At 38.0% G+C, this 21,595-nt stretch overlaps 2 protein-coding genes across 8 annotated transcripts in view; one reads left to right on the forward strand and one right to left on the reverse strand.

Annotated features, from left to right (window-relative positions):
- Positions 1-567: 567 nt before the first annotated feature.
- Positions 568-7,632, reverse strand: LOC124137532 (eukaryotic translation initiation factor 6). The gene is made up of 7 exons (XM_046503870.2): positions 7,369-7,632; positions 6,541-6,626; positions 5,782-5,957; positions 3,632-3,742; positions 3,301-3,366; positions 2,192-2,373; positions 568-1,435 (listed from the first exon to the last, which is right to left on the reverse strand). The coding sequence occupies exons 1-7, from the start codon at positions 7,473-7,475 to the stop codon at positions 1,426-1,428; spliced, it is 738 nt and encodes a 245-aa protein (XP_046359826.1). The 5' UTR covers positions 7,476-7,632; the 3' UTR covers positions 568-1,425.
- A 5,674-nt stretch (positions 7,633-13,306) lies between these two features.
- The window catches only part of LOC124137530 (protein spire homolog 1-like), a 133,064-nt gene continuing 124,775 nt past the window's right edge, over positions 13,307-21,595 (forward strand). For all 7 annotated transcript variants that reach the window (XM_046503861.2, XM_046503862.2, XM_046503864.2 and 4 more), the window contains exon 1: positions 13,307-13,646. In XM_046503861.2, the coding sequence (XP_046359817.2) occupies positions 13,367-13,646 (280 nt within the window). In that variant the 5' untranslated portion in view covers positions 13,307-13,366. The remainder of the gene's footprint in view (positions 13,647-21,595) is intronic.

The raw sequence follows: 21,595 nt of genomic DNA on the forward strand, positions 1-21,595 counted from the left end.
AGTGGTCAGGCTCAGTGACTTGATTAATGCATGTCATCGTATCCCAATTGTGTACATTGATGCTCATGACGTCAATCACTGGATTGTCTGGTCCAGACTCAATTATTTACAGACTGCTGTCATATAGCTGGAATATTGCTGAGTGTGGTGTTAAGCAAACAACCAAACATACATCACATTGGGCAATCACATTTTGCTCAGATCTTCCTGGAGATCTTTGTATCAGAGTCAAAGACCTGATTTTAATGAGATTGTTGTGAGGTTGTGACATCATTCTTCTACCTTGGCAGCACAATGTCAGCAGAAGAATACAACAATGTATATCATGTATGTAGACAAAAAAATTAACACAGGAAAGAAGTGAGATTTCCCACCTTGTGCATGCACAAGAGGCCTGGGCAGCGAGATACTATTACCTGCACAAGTGATTATGAATACTGGTAGTTGACAGTGAAGAGGACTTCTGGTGAAAAAGATTTTTATGATGTGATGACAGCCAAAACAGGATTTCTGGAAATGATGTGATAGAGGTTTTGAATTCGCAGGAATTAAATTCAACACAATGTATCAAACATGAAACTTCCTTTCTGGTTTTATTTCATGTGGTCATACACCATTCATGTTTATTTACAGGGGTAAAAGTATGGTGTCAGGAACGTAAGTTTGATGTTAGTTGAGCACAAAATAAGGACACTATTTTGTCAACTCCACGTCAAAATGTCAACATAAGAACATTTCAAATCAACATATGCTTGAATCGATATATGTGCATACAATGTCTAACACGAGAACACAGACCTTTCCACTTCCTTAAAACATCTCTATTCTGATTTGAAAATCTGATAACTTCTAATTGATAGTATGAATTTCATTGACGACAACAGATGGGCAAGAGTGAACCAGAGCATATATTTCTCTCAAATTTTATGATTCGTTTTTCAATATTTATTCAAAAAGATTACATCACTGTTTATTATCTTGACAACTTAACAACATAAAAGTATGTTCTAATTGTCTTAAAGATAATTCCATGATTCTGTTATAATTAATAAAGTTGAATCACTGTAAACCTGATTCATTACAACTGGACATCACTTAATCAAAACAGACTGAATGAAACAAAGGTCATGAATCCCATAGTTCAACGTGGAGTTGATATTTTTGTAATGCCAGATGAATTTGTGAAACAGGGCTTTGTTTAAATCAATGACGATGCTGAATAGAGGTATTTTCAAATCCAGTCACCAGTATGTAGAACTATCTGATTTTTCTTGAAATTGCTCCCTGTAACTCAAGAGTTATCTCCCCTCCGAAATGGAGCCCGCTGCTTAGTCTTTGGCAAATCTCCTCATCACACGTCACAAGATACTGACACAGTAGCACTTTGAGGATGGAGACTTCAAACCTTTACCATCACCTTTGTCGTTATGTCATACTGAAATAGAAAAGATCATAACTGAATAATTCTTCATGCCATCAAAAAATACAATCAACCTGTCTACCAACATCCCACATCCCTGATGCAATGTACCCACCTGTCTACCAACATCTCCCATCCCTGATACAATGTACCCACCTGTCTACCAACGTCCCCCATCCCTGATACAATGTACCCACTTGTCTACAAACGTCCCCCATCCCTGATACAATGTACCCACCTGTCTACCAACGTCTCCCATCCCAGTTACAATGTACCCACCTGTCTACCAACATCCCCCATCCCTGATACAATGTACCCACCTGTCTACCAACATCTCCCATCCCTGATACAATGTACCCACCTGTCTACCAACGTCCCCCATCCCTGATACAATGTACCCACCTGTCTACAAACGTCCCCCATCCCTGATACAATTTACCCACCTGTCTACAAACGTCCCCCATCCCTGATGCAATGTACCCACCTGTCTACCAACGTCCCCCATCCCTGATACAATGTACCCACCTGTCTACCAACGTCTCCCATCCCTGATGCAATGTACCCACCTGTCTACCAACGTCCCCCATCCCTTATGCAATGTACCCACCTGTCTACCAACGTCCCCCATCCCTGATACAATGTACCCACCTGTCTACCAACGTCCCCCATCCCTGATACAATGTACCCACCTGTCTACCAACATCTCCCATCCCTGATGCAATGTACCCACCTGTCTACCAACGCCTCCCATCCCTGATGCAATACACTCACCTGTCTAACAAGGCGTCCCTCATCCCTGATGCGACTGCGGACGGCTGGTTGTCTCCTAATTTAAACACACTCTCTATGACTGACAGTTCTGTGGCTGTTGTGTCGAGACCGCAAAAAGCAATCCAGTCGTTGACCACAAGGCCTGCTCCTATGACGTCACTTCCTCTGTTTACGGTCCCTGCCTGGAAGATGAGTCATGACGAGATCAATATTGGTCCTGCTTCTAAAGTCATAATGCTGCTTTCATAATAACCACCCTATGACAACAAAAGAGTTAAATGGCTACACTGTCAATGCCAACATACTTGATTTAGGAGAATAGTAGAAGATTTATAGCAAAGCACTTCTCTTGCTCAAGCTGATAGTATCCAACATAATCTGACCTCATCAAGTGATGCCGTATGCTTTAACCACCCATCTTCCCGACACAAGGGAGTTAACTAACAACAAAAGTCCAGTTCCCACCCTAGGCTGGAATTTGCAGGCTCGATCGTAGCGCCACTAGCGGCTATTATGAGTTATGTCCCTTTTATGTTGCTCCTATTAACCAATCAGATTCCAACACTCGTATCACTTGCACTTGCTTCAAACAAAATGGCGGCACCCAGTCAATACGACCTGATCGATAATCAAGATCTATATTGTAATAAAACGGTTCTTACGCCGCGAAGTGCATCAAATTACTTGAGCACATTTATTAGAAACATGAAAAGCAAATCCCGTACATGTTGAAATCCATGTAGTTCTTTACGCGATTTTGATTGGATTATCCATAGATTTGTTAGTCCAGCCAAAATGTAACTCTGGAATACCAGCCTCATTCGGCAAGGGTGGGGAACTGGACTTTTATAGTCACTTAACCCCCTTGCCTCAGGAAGATGTTAACTACCAGGCTACCCCACCACCCTGACCTCATCAAATACCGACACCTTTCTTTTTTATTAAATAAATAACATAGGATTATTCTTGCTTCTCAAAGACCATGCCATCAGTAAAATGCATAAATAAAACCATCTTTTTTTTCTGCTGACAAAATAAGAAACACTCCCGAGTAGCAAAACCGAAAAACAGCCAATGATGTCATGATTTTAGATTTGTAGTTTGCTCACCACCAAAGGAACTTGTAACAAAGAAGACAATTCATCCTGATCTTCTACTGAGGTTTTAGGGTGGACCTGAAAAAACAACATACAAATCTTCAAAAATCATCAGTGAGACACTTGTACGACCATTAGCTCCCCATATAGCCTTGTTTATCAAGTAACGGCGGCATAGTTTCGGCCTGGTTATTGCCCACAGGGTAGATGACACTAACTCAGCTGTTGTGGACCCCTTTTCCACATTTACTCTACGCATATATCATTCGGCACTGAAATTAAAGGGCCTGAATCTACTATAGTGGTCAAGATGTATGTTCTGAAATCTGAAAAAACATCTTACCAGGCCTCCCTGGTTGCTGAAGGAACAATAGCTGCCAACAAGGACATTTCCTGCCAAGGTTTGACGAAACACTTCAACTTTCAGCGTGTCGTTGATGATTTCTTCTGTCTCCTGAAATAAATACAAAGACTTAATGTTGTTTGTTTGTTGTTTAACGCCGCACTCAGCAATATACCAGCTATATGATGGCGGTCTGTAAATAATCGAGGCTGGACCAGACAATCTAGTGATTAATACCATGAGCATCAATCCACGCGATTGGGATCGATGACATGCTTTAACCAAGTCAGCGAGCCTGACCACCCGATCCCCTTAGTCGCCTCTTATGACAAGCATAGTCGCCTTTTACGGCAAGCATGGGTTGCTGAAGACCTATTCTACCCCGGACCTTCACGGACAAGACTTAGTGTACATGTTCTGGGTGCCATTGTACATGTGTAAATAAGCACAAAATATATGATTCAGAAAGGATGAAGAGATAAAAACTTAATGCATGCTTGCTCAACTGTGGCTGCTAATTCTTTCAAAGGGCTAGTGTATGTATGGGCCCTTGTCACGGGCTTCTTCACAGCAAAATCAATTTTTACATCATTTTCAATAATTCTGGGCTTCTCCCTATACCTCTATGACAATACTAAATGAAATACACCCAAAGTGTTGTGAAAAATGTGATGAAAGCCAATTCATTAATTCATTGTCTCACTTATAGTCAATTAAGTAACTGCAGTCTCCGACCTGGGCTACTTTCATTTTGGTCTTTTAGGCTCTGCTGAGGACAGGAGACGGACGAAATGTAACTTGAAAGTGTCAAATCAACTGAATATATGTGGTAGGTAAATTTTGGGAAGTAGATTCAAAGCTTACAAGTAGAAATAGACTTTGTTCATCGGGACAAGTACATTTACTTCTAGCCCATGTTTATATTAGTGAGTGAGTGAATGAGTCGTGTTTAACGAAGTTTTTAACAGTATTCCAGTTATATCACGACGTGTCAGCTTAATGTAGGAGGAAAGCCCGAAGTGATGCAGGTCTCAGACGTTTACGGTTTACCACTTCGGTGAAACCCACGAGCATGGGTATGGTGCTGACAAACCTAGGATCATAATCGGGGCAAACTGGGATTCTCTGCAGAGCAAATTGCGGCACCTTAGACGACTGAGCCACCCGTAGACCCATGTTTATATTCATAGAAAAGTAAACTGAATGTAATGGGGGATACACTCTACCATGGGGGATACACTCTACCATGGGGGACCACTGTTTGTAAAAGGAATAGACCCAAGTGATGCAGATTGTAGACTTTAACACTTTCGTGGAAACCATAGCTTGCAGACCAAACATCATAACAGGAGCAGAACTAGTGATCTGTGACTTATACCAATATCTATCATATCCCTAACATCTTCATCACTTCATGGGTTCCCATCCACCAGTTCCTTCCATCACCTGTGAATACCTACTGCCTCTGTGTGTTCTAGTAGCTAATGATATCAAGCAACTGCCTTGATCTAGTGAGTGCTCCAACCAACGAAATCTCAGATTACATCGGCAATGTTGTACATGCAACATAGGCCATAGCCATGTGGCCTCTAGGCTAAGCATTGCTCCAATATAACGGTAGAGTTGATCCAAAATTGATGCACGGATTGGGTCTCATTTGATTTCTGTGAGTTATACACAGCCTAATTTAATACCAAAAACAGACGTGCATCACTATTACACTGCACAGCAACCTTATCCTTATGTCTTCATGGGTGATGGAGGAACACAATGTGTACAAAGCCATGAAAAATCTACAATGTGTGCCCAGTTATGAGTGAGTGAGTTGGGTTTAACGCCGCTTTTAGTAGTATTCCAGTTATATCGCCGTGTGTCAGCTTAATGTGGGAGAAAAGCCCGAAGTGATGCAGGTCTCAGATGTTTACCACTTCGGTGAAACCCACAAGCACGGGTGTGGTGCTGACAAACCCAGAAACATAATCGGGCCGAATCGGGACTCGAACCCACAATCATAGGTTTCTGGCGAGCCCAAGGGACACAACTCTGCAGAGCGAATCGCAGCGCCTTAGACAACTGGGTCACCCGTGTCCCCTGTGCCCAGTTGTAATAAGTACTGGTGTTTATTTTCACCAAAGAAAACGAAATCATACCCTATCTAAATCTGGATGAACTAACGCAACATAGTCATTACAGGCAGCCACATTGCCAAGGGCAGACAACCTCTCCTCTACTCGCTGAAGTTTCACGGAATCTGGCAAAGCATTTCTGATGTGCTGAAGTTCCTGATCTGTTGTAGAATTTGGCACCAGTAGACCATGCCTATTGCCTGGAAAGAAAGAAACACATGTTGAAAAAATCTGTGGAATTCTTACAATAAAATACTTTTTGCAAACTGTGCTGATCAAGCACACTTGACAGTGTTCAAAACTAACGTAAGGTGAGGTGAGGTGAAATGGGATTTAACAACTCGTTCAAGATTATTGCCGAGAGAGACAGTTCTTATTTGGTCCCCTAATTCCAAACACTATGCAGCCACAGTAATCAGTACCATCTGTTTATGTCTTTTGGTATGAGACGACCGGGGATCGAACCAATGACCACCAATCTCCCTATGACACTCTCATCAACTAGACCATGCAGGCAAAAATACAATGGACTCAAAGGGTTGGAGAAGATCACTTTGTGACATACACTCACACTTTGTGGTGATGTGATCATGATGATTGAACTTGCAAAATTATACCCAAAAATATTATATAGGCCACAAGTTCTGACAATAGACTCAAAGAGTTAGAGAAGATTACTTTTTTATATGTACAACAAAAGTTTGTGGTAATATAATTGAACTTGCAATATCAAAGAATTATACAAATGCAGAACAAATTCAGACAATGACGATGGCTACCTACCAACACACATCCTTCCTATGATACGGCATCCTGATAAACTGGCATGAATGACTGGAACTGATTCTGACAATTCCCCTTCAAACACACTGAAAATGAAAACGTTTGTATATTGCAATGTGATACTTCATAAGGGAATACACTGGACTATTGGCAGTCTTGGCAAGGTTTGCTTTCAAAAAAAGATTTTCTGCTAAATCGATTCAATAGATGATGTACAACAATCTTGCAGTTCATGACTTTTTAATGATTAGAATAACTATGCACACTATATCTCAGTTTTACACACAGCAGCAGTTTTGTCAAAGGCACCAAACTATGCTCAATAATCCTTACACTACAAAACGTTGAGCCCATTTGGGATTCGGGGTTAGAACACGTCCCCAGCAACCTATGGCTGTCGTAAGATGTGACTGCTTGATTTAAGTGAGCAGACAAAATTGGTAAAACTGCCAGTAAAGGCAGTATATTTCCTTCACGTGTAAAATATTTCTGCACTTCTCACCATGATCACAGGGAGTCTGACATAATCTGATAATTGCACATACATGTAATCACATGGCATACAACCATTGTTTCGGTTAAGTTGAATTCCACAGTTACAACTTTGAATCAATTCTTCAAATTCACTTCTTCAATTCAACACAACAAACAAACACAAACAAGTGGAAATCACAGATGATTTGGTGTTATTTAACTTTTGGTTAATTTGCCATGAGCTTAGGTGTAATTACGGAGATCCACATGGGGTTTCTAAAACTAAATTGTCAATTACTAAGACTGGATCAGTGTTGTGTGATTCCATCTATGTTACTTCACATGCTAGCTCACCTGTAGAAGTTTTCAGAGCCCCCGATTCCAACTAGACAGTAAGCATTTGTCAGCTTTGAGAAAACCCCGATCTCGTTATTTCCTTCGAACTGAGCACGTACAGCCATTGCTATGAGCTAACTGAGCACGTGTTGAGTCTATATACTCAAAACAAGATTGTGCAATTCCAGTATAAATAGATGGCAAACGATTTGATATTTCCAAACGTGGTGTTCACACCATGCTTTGCAGTTGTGCAACATGTGCAAAACGTCACAATATATGGGTATGACGTTGAGAATTGTGTGTTGCTGGATTTAGTCAAAAGTTGGAGTTCCCAACAACGAATTATGAAAATATGTCACAAGTTTGTTATTGAATAGCTGATTTGGTGTAATCTATTTTATTCTTATAGTGTCGTGATAATCATTTCTTTCAACTTTCATATGGCAAGGTTTAAATATGCGTTTTGGGGTCACGTCGTCAACTGCTGGAAGTGTTTGAAGCGACCCATAAATACCTCATAGTGTGCCCAAGGGACGGAACTTGGGTTACATGTTAACTGCGCCCTGCCTCTGGTTTCAAAATTTATTTACTTGTTTAGGAAAATTAAATACTACATCTATTCAACATTGAGATTTCGAGTAACGAGGCATCCCATTGCGTGGATTTTATTTCAAACCGCCAGGGTGATAGTTTATAAACTATGTTTCCATATTTCGCCTTTGTCCTTAACTGTATCTTTAGGTTGGATTGGGTTTTTTTGGTTTTTTTCTTTTACTATTTTTAAAAAGAAGTAACTGTTACATAAAATGTGCTTCCGCCCAGGGTAGCAGAAAGCCCATGACATATAGCACAACTTATCAGTACATCTTAGTTTTTTACAGAAAATAACATACTTCTCACTCACACATTCACTCTAATAATTCGAACATACTGCATAAATCAATTATGCATTAACTATTTAAGTTTTTATATCATAAGTAAAAAAGTATCAAACTAAAGTTTAAATGAAAGCTGTTCTTCATTTTCGAAAAGTTGATGATACAGCATTCAAGCACCATAGAATTTCTGTTGATTACCTGTCTTGAAAGCAATATCTTTTTCAATGTTGTATCGTTAAAAAGCTCCCTTTTTATAAACATGAAAATTAGGTTTTATATTTTGGAATTAGCATCTATAAATAAAGAATTTTGCCATAAGTAAAAATAAATCGAACATTTTATCTGTCTTAATGATCTCTTTAACTCCAAAAAGTATCAATTCTGCACAAAATGTCATATTATTGACATAGAGCACTGGTCTATCCACACTGACACTTCATCCTAAAATCGTTTTATTACATCACATTCCCCAAACAAGTAAGTAATTGTTTTCTTTTCATATGGATATCCTCACCAAGCAGATTAACAAACTATGCAAACACAAGGTAAGGAATCAAACCTCCACCGAACTCCCTCCACCCGTCGTATAAATATTGATCGTTTTTTTCTGGCCGTGTCATAGTAAGTGTATCAGTTTGTATTTTGTTGCAATTTTACTAATGTATTTAATTCAAACAAATAGTATTGACTTCCAGGAGACCCCAAAACACAATAAAACAATACGGAATAAAGTGAAAATTACAGAAATAGCAGAAATCCGAAGAAAAATATTGTTATTAGTGCATCTAGTGTTTCAAACGAAATTACAAACCATACAAAAATGTAAAAAAAGAAAAGAAAAAAAGTTCAAAACCATCCACCTCATCACACACGCACTGTGTATCCCATTCATATCCTTCTCTTTCCCCCCGCTAGAGATTAATCAAATTCCCCCTGTCTCCACACAATTCTATAACCGCTGTGTTTGTATGCACTTGGGAGCGAATCCCCTAAATTAATAGGCTAAAGTCGATACAGGCTACGAAGCCATGTACAACAACGGCTTCAATGACGCTCTGATATGTTGTGTGTGTGTTTACTCTATCGAGAGAAACATGATTGAGCTCTTAGAAAAATATTCGTTACGGGTTTGACTTCCTGTTCGGGAAAATTATACCATGAAACGAATTCCATGATACCGGAAGAAAATTTGAGACATCGAGTGTTGGAATTTGCAGCGACGTGTATTGTTACAATGCGGTTGTTAATTGTGTGCGACGTAAGTTGCAATGCTGGCGTAAGGCGACTTATTTGCTGTATTAAAATAATCCTATAGAATTGTTGAGTGGGGGAAGATGACTTAGCTTTTTCTGTCGGTTATAATAATAATAATAATAATCATCATCATCATCATAACAACAACAACAATAAGAAGAATAATGCAATTTGAAAATATCACTCTTATTAAAACACATCTAAAAGAATATTTAATTTCATGTCATTTCTCTTACTGGTTTGGTGGAATTTTAATTCAAATATCTATACATGACAGCGGGAAATATATCCTACTGAGATAAACGCGGAGTTATGTGTAATTACGGAACACGAAGAATATAATCATAATAATAATATTTTGTAGGTATTTATAACATTCAGATTTGCTTCAGATTTCTCACGATGTATATGTGTATGTAACGAATTCACGTTTTAGGATATGTGTTCGCCTATTCAGTTTTAACTATTTTTGTCTTTGATCTTGAGGTTCTTACTCACATTCTCCGATGTCTATGTTTAGAAAGTAAAACACGCGTTAATCTCACTCAAAGGAAAACATCCGATGTGTTCAATATTCAAGTGTCTGACTTTGAATAAACCGTACATATATCATTCTGTAAAACATTACAACTCGCCTGTTATGAAAACTAGGAATTCCCAAAAGCGAAACACGTGCTGTCTCCCGGTCTTCTCTACATATTGTGAAATTATGTTACACCATGCAATGCACCTGATGGTCCCATTTGAGTGGAATCGACCTTCGTTTTTACACCTCATCTCCAGAATTTCACACAAACAAAACGGAGGAAACATTATCGATATGGTCGAGCCAAGACAGATGTAAAATTCTTAAAATCATTTAAAAAGTTGAATTAGACCAAGAGCGCGATGATGCTATGTTATTTGTACTTAAGAACGTGTTTGCCCATATTTGGATGTTTAAAAACATTATTTAACAGTTATTAGTGAATAGAGGCCGAATAAACATGTTAGCGCGTCCAATGTTTCTCTTTATGACGTTTTTATCAACGTTTTTGAAGAACTTGCGCTAAACTGGGTGTGAAATATACACAAAGAAAGTCCGTCAAACGCGAAGCGGTATGCTTCATTAAGTTCTTTACCATCTTCCAATTGATACGGCCAAATTGGTTTTTCTTGAAGCTTAAAGAAATTGTAGTCCTGTCTTAAAATGGACTAACTATTTCAGTGCTTGGATAGAAGTAACCTATTGCACAGTTATATGCAAAATAGGCGTTACATACGTTAAATGTATCAAAATATATTAAAAACATTCAATTAACTTCACACGAATTTTAAATTAACCGATTTAAAACTATGCAAAGATGTGCTAGTTTACCAAAGACATGCATACTGTGACTGCCTCAACTATAACATGCAAATTTCGTCCAGTTCAGAAATATGTAATTTACAGTGGCCCGCAGATTTCTGATACCATGCGGGCATTTGTTATGGTAATTCTGTCCACTTTGGCTATTATAGCTGCTTAAACGTTTACATTTAGTGCATTATATATTCCATTGTTGACATTTGTGTTTATATTAAAGCGTTGTATCGGAAACATGTGTACTAGTCCTGTAAAGTTTTCATTTTGACATGACATGTGCGATAAAGATACCAAATTGTGTAAAATTTTCGGTAAAATACGTTCATTATGGTGTCTTTAGATGCCATATACGGTGTCATATAAGGTGAGCAGAATAAAAAATTGGGAGAGGCGACTACACCATAGCTTATAATTTTCTGCACGTACATGTACGTACATGTAGATACATTCCTGTCAAATATAATCTAAAACCATGGTCTGGTTTGTTATCCCGTCAAATTGCACAGGAAAAACATTCTACAAACAGAGAAGTTGCCCAATACCCATCAGACACAAATACAGAGAAACACGTAATGCGGTCTAATATCCTATAAAGAGTTTGATGCTAATTGTCCACGAATGTACAGCCATGTTTCCAGAACGTGCTTAACTCCAACATGTTAGGTTTACGTTTGAGTAATAACTTTTTCATCCCAAGCAAACGTGACATAGATTTTTTTTTCTGTCACTTTCGGTGTGGTTTATCTAACGCCGGGATTTACCCCTAACACTATCCCCGACACAGCCGGAACTAGACTGTGGCATGCGTGCCTTTGGGGACCAGAGGTGATTTCATAAACACAAACAATGCAGGGAGAATTAAAAATCTACTGTTGTTTGTGTTTTACTTAGACGTTAATGGGTGTTACATGACAAATTTGTTTATCTTACTGTCTTCGTTTGTGAAACACCTTCTGCGTATAGATGCAGGTTCAGGTTGATTAAAATATGTTTTATTCATTACGACAACGGGTCGATGTAATGCTCCAAATATTTTTTCTTCTGAATGTTTGTATCCAGACGTTTTCCCCGTATTTTAACGGTTCTACTTGCTAGAGAATCATCAGCAAAATGAATAGGCTAAATATTTTGTTGTTGTGGTGTAGTGTAGTGTAGTGTAGTGTAGTGTAGTGTAGTGTAGTGTAGTGTAGTGTAGTGTAGTGTAGTGTAGTGTAGTGTAGTGTAGTGTAGTGTAGTGTAGTGTAGTGTAGTGTAGTGTAGTGTATCAATGAATTTCAATTAATTGGCGTGCCGAAACATCGCGTTGAAAGAATAAAAACTCAAAATTCCATGTCAACTTTGTCTTCGCGAGCACAATATAATCCATATGATTAGGTGATATACGAACTAATGAATTATTTGGAGATAAATACAGTATCTACCTAAGACTGAACTTAGTTGTCTTGGAAATAATCAATAAAAACAATGAGTGAAGGAAATATGACATTTTAGAATAATGACGAATGATTTGGTTTGTTTTGCTTCATTTTATAGATATAAACATCATTATTAAATTGTTTTAATAGCTATTTTATATCAGTGCGCGTAGATTGACTATTTGAACCGTCCCTTTTTCTTTAACCTGTGAAAATTTATGAATATATATTTACCTAAGTAACCCCTGTCCGATTTGCAGGTGTTGTCACGGAGATACACAGCTATAAACAAGCGGCATGGTTGAATGAGTGCTTACTCCTTTCTTTTATTCCGCCCATTTAGAAATCAATGATGCCTATTTATAAACAGAAGTGACAAATAAAACTGTTTTCATTTTAACAGCAGTTTATTGTATAAATAATGCATATCACAGCCGTATCCTTACATACAGTTAATAATTTCCCCTCACGTCCGCGAAAGGAAACTTGTCAATATTCCCTTTTTCTGGATTATTATTTTGATAGGATCTTTCGTAGGCGATTTGTATTGAAAGTGTCACGCTGGTATCACGATTATTATTTACATGTGCGATTTTATTAAAGTATAAGATTCATCAATACTTGGCGACCCTTTAATGTTAATACGAGACCGTGAGGCACTGATGGTGAGCTACAAAGAGAACCAAAATCACACGAAACCTTGAACATGAAAATAACTAAAATTCGAAATATATGATTTGTCATACAGAATTTTCACACCAGAAATCCGATATGCATTTTTTTTCCAGAGATCATATGGTCACTGGTTCAACGAAGTGTCAACTACATTAAATAAATTAATCAATAATATTAAATGTCCATTACGCTTTATGAGTCTTTATAAAACGATCTCTGACAAAACTAAACGTGTAATGTCCCCAAATCTTATCCTCCCGTAATATTAACGACAAAGGCACGGTTTGACGTGCCCATTATTTGTTCAAGCATGATCTGTATTTGTACGAAACAGACTATAGTTGGGCTCATTTTGTGGTGAGAGTTACTTGCCCCTTGTACTGTCTGGCAACCGGCAGATAGCACGCGCAAGTTCGCTGGCTGGATGGTGTCGCTATGATAGAGTCATGGCGCTCTACGGCAAGTCCGCAATGGATAAACTCATAGGAAGCGATCATTTCTCATTATCGGATCTTGTGAAAAGTTTTAACAATGCCATAAATGAAGAACAGGCATGGGCAGTGTGTTTCCAATGTGCCCAATTTTTTCTCCGGGGGCAACCCCAAGAAAAGTACCAGGATTTGTACATGTTCGGGAGCCAAGCATTACGACTTTCAAAAGATGGTGAAGTTGTCATTGATTGTCAGTCATTAACAAGCAAAGGATCGGGTAAAGGCCCACCTGACAGTAAGTATTATTTTGATTGCCACCGAAAACGATGTTTCTTTCAGTGTGACATGCTACGTATCTCATACCGAGATTCGGCGAAGTGGTGAAATTGACAAGCTAATGTCGACGTTCGTTTGTCCCATAATCCCGCACACTGCAACTCTGGCAGTCAGCATTCCGCCAATATCGATCGGTACAAATAATGGTATCAGATTTCGGCCTGTGTCCTACATTGCAACAGATAGTCTGAGATATATGCACGTATCTAAACGAAGACACCACGAAGACAACGGTGTCTGTATTCAACCGTTCAGTGTTCGAATATTGTTTAATAGGTCATAGATACATTTTATGATAGACAGCATAATAAGATGTCAGATGAATGATTTTGTAAGTAATACCACTTGGATGATTTTAGTATTTTTATTTAAACAAAACGATACTAGCCTTCCAAGAGGGATACCTGGAGGTTCCTATAAATATATATAAATGCAATACTGTAGAGTTCTACTGGTGACTGTCGGCAATGTCGCATAGGCCTTTCTTTTTAACATCGTTTTTTTCTTAAAACAACACCCTTTTGCTTCTCTCATTGATTTGTTCAATCATTTAGAATGCTGTATTGAAATAAAGTATATTACTATTTGAAATATTACCGTTTTTCTAGCTGACTAATCTGAGAATATTGAAGGTTCCAAGAAATGTTGATATCAGATCACAAGATAGGATGCAAATATGTCATAACAGGATTGGAGATATCGCTTCTCTTTTATTTGAATCATCCCTTTACAGGTTAAGTTATGACAAATTCACGTTTCAGCCTTATCTTAAACATAAATTCCTCATGGATGATCAATGACAACAAAAGCATGTCAATTTCTCAGGGTACATCCTCGGATGAAACAATAATTATGTCATGAAATTGCAGTGACGTTTCAATTAGGCGTGAAACACATTGTCCATTTTCCAATTACCAGTTCAATTACCATTCAACATGTCTATATTGTGATAACTGGTTAGACCAGCTTCCCTCAACATCCCAGGCAATTACAGTAGTGAAGGTTTAAGGCCCTATCGTGATTATGTCATAGTTAACGGACACCCCTTGGGGGTGTGTGAACTACTGTCTCGTGCCTTGAGGGGCCAGTAAGCAAGGTCTCGTTAAGGTGTTCCTCTGAAGTAATTGGAGTGTCCTTAGCTTAATTATGAGAACCTTTAAAAATACATTATAAGTGTACTTAAAAAAGAAATTAATTTTACTTCTTACTGAATGGTTATGTACCCATGCTGTTGATATTTTTTTCAGTATGTAAAGTAATTTTTTAGATGATTTAAAAAAAATGTAAATAATTTTTGTTTCATAAAATATATCGATAGACAATAATATTATGCATAGAAAACAGCTATTTTATAAAACTCTGTGATGAATGCAAACAACACAACCATTGGAGTTTTCGAGAGGTCCATGTTCTGACCCTAATGCTGAATGTTAGAGATTGAAGGCGTCCCTATTTTAGAATGCTATAGGAGCAAACTTCAAGAATCCCTGAACCCTGCATAACCAAATCATAGAATTTGCTGTCACAAATGTTTAAATAAGGAAAAGGTACAGAAATGAACATGACAGTAAAAATTATATTTTTGAACACATCATTGGACCTTTTGGTGAAAACAATCAATAATTTTTTTAAAGATTAATTGTGTGTCAATAATTACATGTGTTTTCTCCATTGATCTTTATTTTCACACAACAATCTCCCACTGTTGAAAGATTCAGCCTGTTGTTAGACCAGGTGTGTTTGGTCAAGCTCTGTAATTAATTTGATTAATAAATATAAAATAAACAGTCTTTTGTCCGAAATTTCAAGATCATGTCAGTGTGACATAGTATTATGCTCAACATATTTAAGGGATAATTTTGTGTGCATGTGATATTGATCAGACATTTCGTCCAAACATGGTTGTACATATGTATGTATGTTAGGTTTGATGAGACCCTGAACTGTTCCCAGTGGTAGAGAACTTGCACTATTTGCAATTAATTTGGTTTAAGCAAATGACAAGGTTGCCCAAACAACCACAGACAGTTAAAAAAGGGTAAAATATACTTTCCTCCATTTCAAGGCTGCGACAAGTCCACATGTCTGTTAGCTCATGGCTAATGGGAAAGCATCAGAAAACACCAGCTTGTGAATCTTCTTGAATAGTTTTTGTTAACAAGTATGATGTTAGTGATATATGATAACATGAAAACAATCGTCAATGTGTTTATGAGGTTCTGTGAAGATAGACTAGCTTACAGTTTTGAAATATCAGTAAAAGATATTCCACCTACCATCACTAAAAAAATATATATAAATAAATATAGACAAAAACAGTGACACAACCCTTTCCATAGTGATAATAAGAAATCTCTCAAAGATGATATAAATATTCCCAAAGTTTATTCACCATACTGTGGGCTATCCCGTTTCATAAGTCCTACTGCAGTATTAGAGGCTTCAAACATTAATGTCTCCCTACCACCATTTCCTTTTGTTCAAGCTGTCACGTTTTTCCTTATTGCAATCTTGCAGTCAATATTGTTTCGTTCATATACTTATACATTGTTTGTACTTCTAAATAGCTAAAAGCACACCCACACATGAATATATATATAACACCATTAATACAGGTGCGTGAATAAGTTTCTGTAGGTTGTACAAAGCAGATACGTGTGTAGAGTTAGGTGTCGTCCATTCAAGCGAAAATGGCGTTGCCTACGGCAGGTGAAACGAGAATACCCACTCATCCTGTTCATTATTTTCAAGGATAGTTGAGTCATTGAGTCATTTTATGATCCTGAAAGGGGGAAATTCATAAAGAATGTGAATCGGTTCTGTTTGGATATTTTTGGGGGAGCAAATAAATAGGAAGCCATTTTGAAATGTCTTTATCTTTCTTTGATCTTGATGAAGCTGTAGATTGAATATCCTTGATATAGCCCAGTATGACAAGCAGAAAGGACTAGGTGACCTGTTAAGGGTGAAAATGGGTGGTTTGACCCATCCCTTTTCTAATAGGGGTCTTTCTTGAGGAGTCTGAAGGTTGCAATTTGATGTGAAAGTTGAACCATGCTTCTTAATTAGATACTACATAGTTATTGGTTGGCTGAAACACAGCACCTTTGCTATACTAGTGCTTCTTAGAGACTGTCTTTTATAAATTACTACTTACTTGACCAACTGACCGACTTTGTGGTCTAGTGGTAGAGCGTCCGCCCGGAGAGCAGACGGTCCGGGGTTCAATCCCCGGCCAGGTCATACCAAAAGACTTTTAGAGATTGTACTTACTGTTACCCTGTCTGGCGCTCGGCATAAAGGGGCTAAAAGAAGGACTGGTTGGCTCAGAGTCAGTATATACATACACTGTGTCTGAGTGGGGTATTCATGTTAAAACTGCGGTATGGTATCTTAGTGAGCTAACACTATAAATCAGCATCAGTCGGAACTAGTACAAGCAGCCACACAAACACATGCATGCATGTTGCTATATGAGTGCAAGAATCTTGGATGCAACTTAAACCCAATTTCACCTCACCTCACCTACTTCACCAACTCACCAAACGTTTCATTTTGCTGGGGTATTGCCGCTATGGTATTGGAATCTAGGGACTCCCTAAATCTTGAACTTGTAACATCAGGGTTATAACAAGGACCCCTTGGCCATGTTATCTTCATGCTTGGAAAGACATCCGCACATATCCTCCCTCCCAAAGTTATATATGTATGCATTACCGCTCAATTCTTTTGATCATATATATATTTTTAGGGGGAATACGCGTGGAAGTCTTACCTCATGCTAACTTCAATCACTGTTTCAACTGTGTGGGTGGAATTCTGAATTCCATAAATGTGGCTTTTTACTTCAAATACTGATGTGATAAAAAAGAGAAGAAGATTCATATAGATATAATCATTTTGTTTGAAAAAGATATTGAAAATATAGTTCTTTTTGTTTAATGCACATCTTGTAATTCCCTTGTCTTGTTTCCCAGATAGTTCTAAACCTATTTGCGCAGAGCATTTGTTAAAGCCCAAGAGAGTTAAATTCCGTAAGCTTTTGCCATTTGTCCACATAAATTATGATGAAGATGTATGAGTGAAAGATGTAGGTGACCGAAATGTTAATGGTGCTGTGGTTTGTGCGAAGTATATTAATAAGCAAGGTGTCCATCACTCCTCCAACTCAGACCCCTCTGGTATCCATGTAATGGGGAAATAGGTAATAGTTGGTGTGTCAAGTTGAGTTTGCCTTCAATGTATCACTATTTAGACTCTATTTGTTAATTTTCCAACACAAATCCCTGTAAGGTCAAACAGGTGTTTGCAGCTGAACAACCTTTAGTTCATGCAAAGGTTAAGGAAGGTTTTCCCATTCTCAGTTATATACTCCTGTATTATTACTAGAAATGTATTGTCAATGTTTACAAATCTATGTCAGTCTTACAACAGAAAATTATTGGAGTAATGGAACTGAATGGATTGGTTGTTATCTTAAAACAACATATTCCCAGAAACACAGAATGATATCCATCTGCCATCTATGCATGCTAAACATAGTCCATAATAATTCAGTATTCATGGTATTCTATCCATATATGATTTACCATATGTTGTTTTTAAATATGTTTAAAGTTTTTAATTTTTTTTGTGTAAATATGTTGTTTTTACATTTTCATGTTACAACTGTTCTTGAATAATTTGTATATGCAAAGAAATATGATCTTGTTTTACGATCATATATAATACCATATAATTCTATGATACTGCCCCTATTAATATTTGTATTCCAAACCTGCTTTGAACTTGCAATGAGAAGGATTTTTTATACGACAACTCATTTGAGTATTGATAGGACCAGAATATGTTTAGGATTATGAATCAAGAAAAGGCTTTAGAGATGCATATAGATATAAATTTGAATGAGACTACTCCTGTTCTTTACCGTGCCATGCATGAGCTACAAAATGTACTTGTGTCAAACTCAGCTTCTCAAGACGGCCATGTTTACATATCTCCTTTCTGATCACCTGCATGTATGGCCTTTGTGTATGTGTTGCTCACTCTGTAAGGTGTGGGTGTGGGAAAACGAGGATGTAGCGCTGTTTGCTATTATATCATTTATAGCTTAGTGAAATCAGTTTGAATGCCTTTAGTTTTGTGTCAGCCTTCAAAGTAAATAAGAAAAGATAGAGTAAGGTTGTCGGATTAATAGGGAAAAAACGATTCAAGGAATTCTTCAGTTGATCTTTTTCAAGCTTGAAAATTGCTTTTTGGTCACCATGACATATTTTTGAAATATGTCTGGAGTAGTATTAAAGAATAATACTTAGTTCTTAGTCATTCAATATAGATATGTAATGGTTATAATGTTTATATCTAGGTATATGTCATAAGGGTATGTAGGTGAATATTTTGGAAAATAACAGGTACCGTATTCGACGTAATATATATTGACTAGTGAACGATCCCAATTGATCAATGTACACTTATTTATTCGTGTACAATACACACTTGTGTGTTAAATGCACCCTTAGTTATAGGCAATTAAATTCTGGAAAATATATCTGTTGTGTATAATATGCACAGTCTTTTCTTTTGTATCATTTCAGGGTGTCAGCATAAACCACGAAATTACGACCTTTCCATTCTGTTTTCTTTCTCACCAAAATTATATTCTAATAAGAGCCCCCTATTTCTAATTTTGAGAGCGCCCTGGGCGCTTATTACGTCAAATACGGTAATTGATAAATATTTATGTACCCAGGTTGTATTATGCCTTACATAATACAAATTCTGAAAACAGCTTAGTAACGGTCGGCCGCTTTATCTGGTAGGTCGGTGTTACTGCATGTTGTTAATGTTATAAAAATAAGTGTATTGTACAAGCTGATGGGATATCGGCAAAGATTCGTGTATTGTGGTAATATGCTGGATGACAGGAGAGTTTGGGCCAAAGGATCACCCAAGATTTGTCTTGGCGGATGTGTGTAGGCCGGGGGAAGAAGGGAGGGGGGGAGATTTCTCCGGGATTTCATTATCACATGTATGTCCTTACATGGCTCTCCAACAACTTGTTTATGCTGCTATGTATAGCTGTTGGGATCTAGGGCTGGGTAACTCGGGTACTCGGGTCGGGTGGGGTGGGTACTGAGTAGGACCCCGGTACCCACAGGACTACCTGGACCTGTGGTTAGTCACATGATATATATAATTTAATGACAGTACTCCATGGTTACACTACAAGTCGCTAATGTATGCATTTCTTTCTGACTATCCACCCATTCATTCTGACATTTATATGTTTGAATAAAGATAAAACTTCATGCAGCAAACTTCAGTGTATCCATGACCAGATCGTTTTACATTTTGCCAGGGCTACGGTCAAACTTTTTCTCAATCAGACAGTTTGTACCTATCTCTTGATATCTACAGCGGGTACCTGGTTAGGGTCGTGTAACAGGAAGTTGGGTACCGGGGTAGTAAATTTGGACTCATCCCAGCCCTGCTGGAAACAATATTTGTTGTTTAACGCTGCACTCTGCAATATTCCAGAAACATAAGTAAATATAGATGCTCGTGATATCAATCACTGGATTGTCTGGTTCAGACTCAATTACTTATAGACCGCAGTCATATAGTTGGAATATTGCTGTGTGCAGAGTTAAAAAAAAACAACAACCAAAAAAACAAACCAAAACAAACTCTAACAAAATGTTTGATGAGTGGTTGGGCTGAAAACAAGTTCTCAGATCGTGATGTAGACCGGGAGCAGATGATACAGAAGTAAGATGGTGAAGATCACTGAAGAAGTAAAAAAAAGTGACAAAACCTTTTCCTTATCCAATAGAAATCTCTGCATAAAGCAGAATCGATAGTACGATCGCATATCCTGCCTCACCGGTGGCACTCATCACAAACACATGCAAAGGAAAGTCAATTGTTCACCTGAAAAGGCCCGGGAACATATTGTACAAGTCAAAATAGGACATTGCATTGGACATCATTTTTGTCACTGATGCGTCGAATTTGGAAATGTCCTCCGCCATTCTTGAAGTATTATGTGTAAAGACCTAATCATGCCTATCACTGGTATATTGAGCTGGGCGATTTGTCATACTTTTTACATCAGTGGCACTTTAGAAACGATGAACTTGTATTGTGTTGTGCTGGGTGTGTCTGTCTCAGGAATGACATATTTTATCAAGCCATCTTTAGAATTCATTTGAAGCTTTCAAGATGAAATACCAACTTCAATGATTGTGTAGTTTATAGTCAAATCACGTGAGAATGCTGTTGGTGAGTGCGATTCAGGAAAGGATGGCTCAACTCGGAGAAGTATTGTCCAATAGGTTTGAGAAAAGTACTTCTTGCAGTATAGATATCTGAAGGCCATTCCAAGCCTACTTTGAGTAATATTTGACAAGACATGAATACCACGAATCACCCCAGGATATTCATACTTCAGTTTCAAAAAGTGAAGCCATGACAGGGTAGTCACATCACATATTTGACAAAATATAAGACTGTTGAAGATCCGGGATAGAATAGGTCTTCAGCAACCCATGCTTGTTGTAAGAGGCGACTAACGGGATTGGGTGGTCAGGCTCGCTGACTTGGTTGATGCATGTCATCGTATCCTAATTGTGTGGATCGATGCGCATGATGTCAATCACTGGATTGTCTGGTCCAGACTCGATTATTTACAGTCAGCCGTCATATAGCTGGAATATTGCTGAGTGTGGCGTTAAACAAACAAACAAACCAACAAAATATAAGGGATAAAAACCAAGAGTTAAATCCATCTCGTTCATTTCTGTTGCTTGGTGCTCGGTGCCCATTGCCCCATATCAGGGGCAGAGCCAAGGTGCCTCAAGCCCGTAGTGGTTACATTGCCATGACAAGATAGGGTGAGGAAAAGGATAT

This window comes from Haliotis rufescens, unplaced genomic scaffold (genome assembly GCF_023055435.1).
Source record: "Haliotis rufescens isolate VD_foot unplaced genomic scaffold, xgHalRufe1.0.p SCAF_19, whole genome shotgun sequence".
In the NCBI taxonomy this organism is placed as follows: Eukaryota; Metazoa; Mollusca; class Gastropoda; order Lepetellida; family Haliotidae; genus Haliotis; species Haliotis rufescens.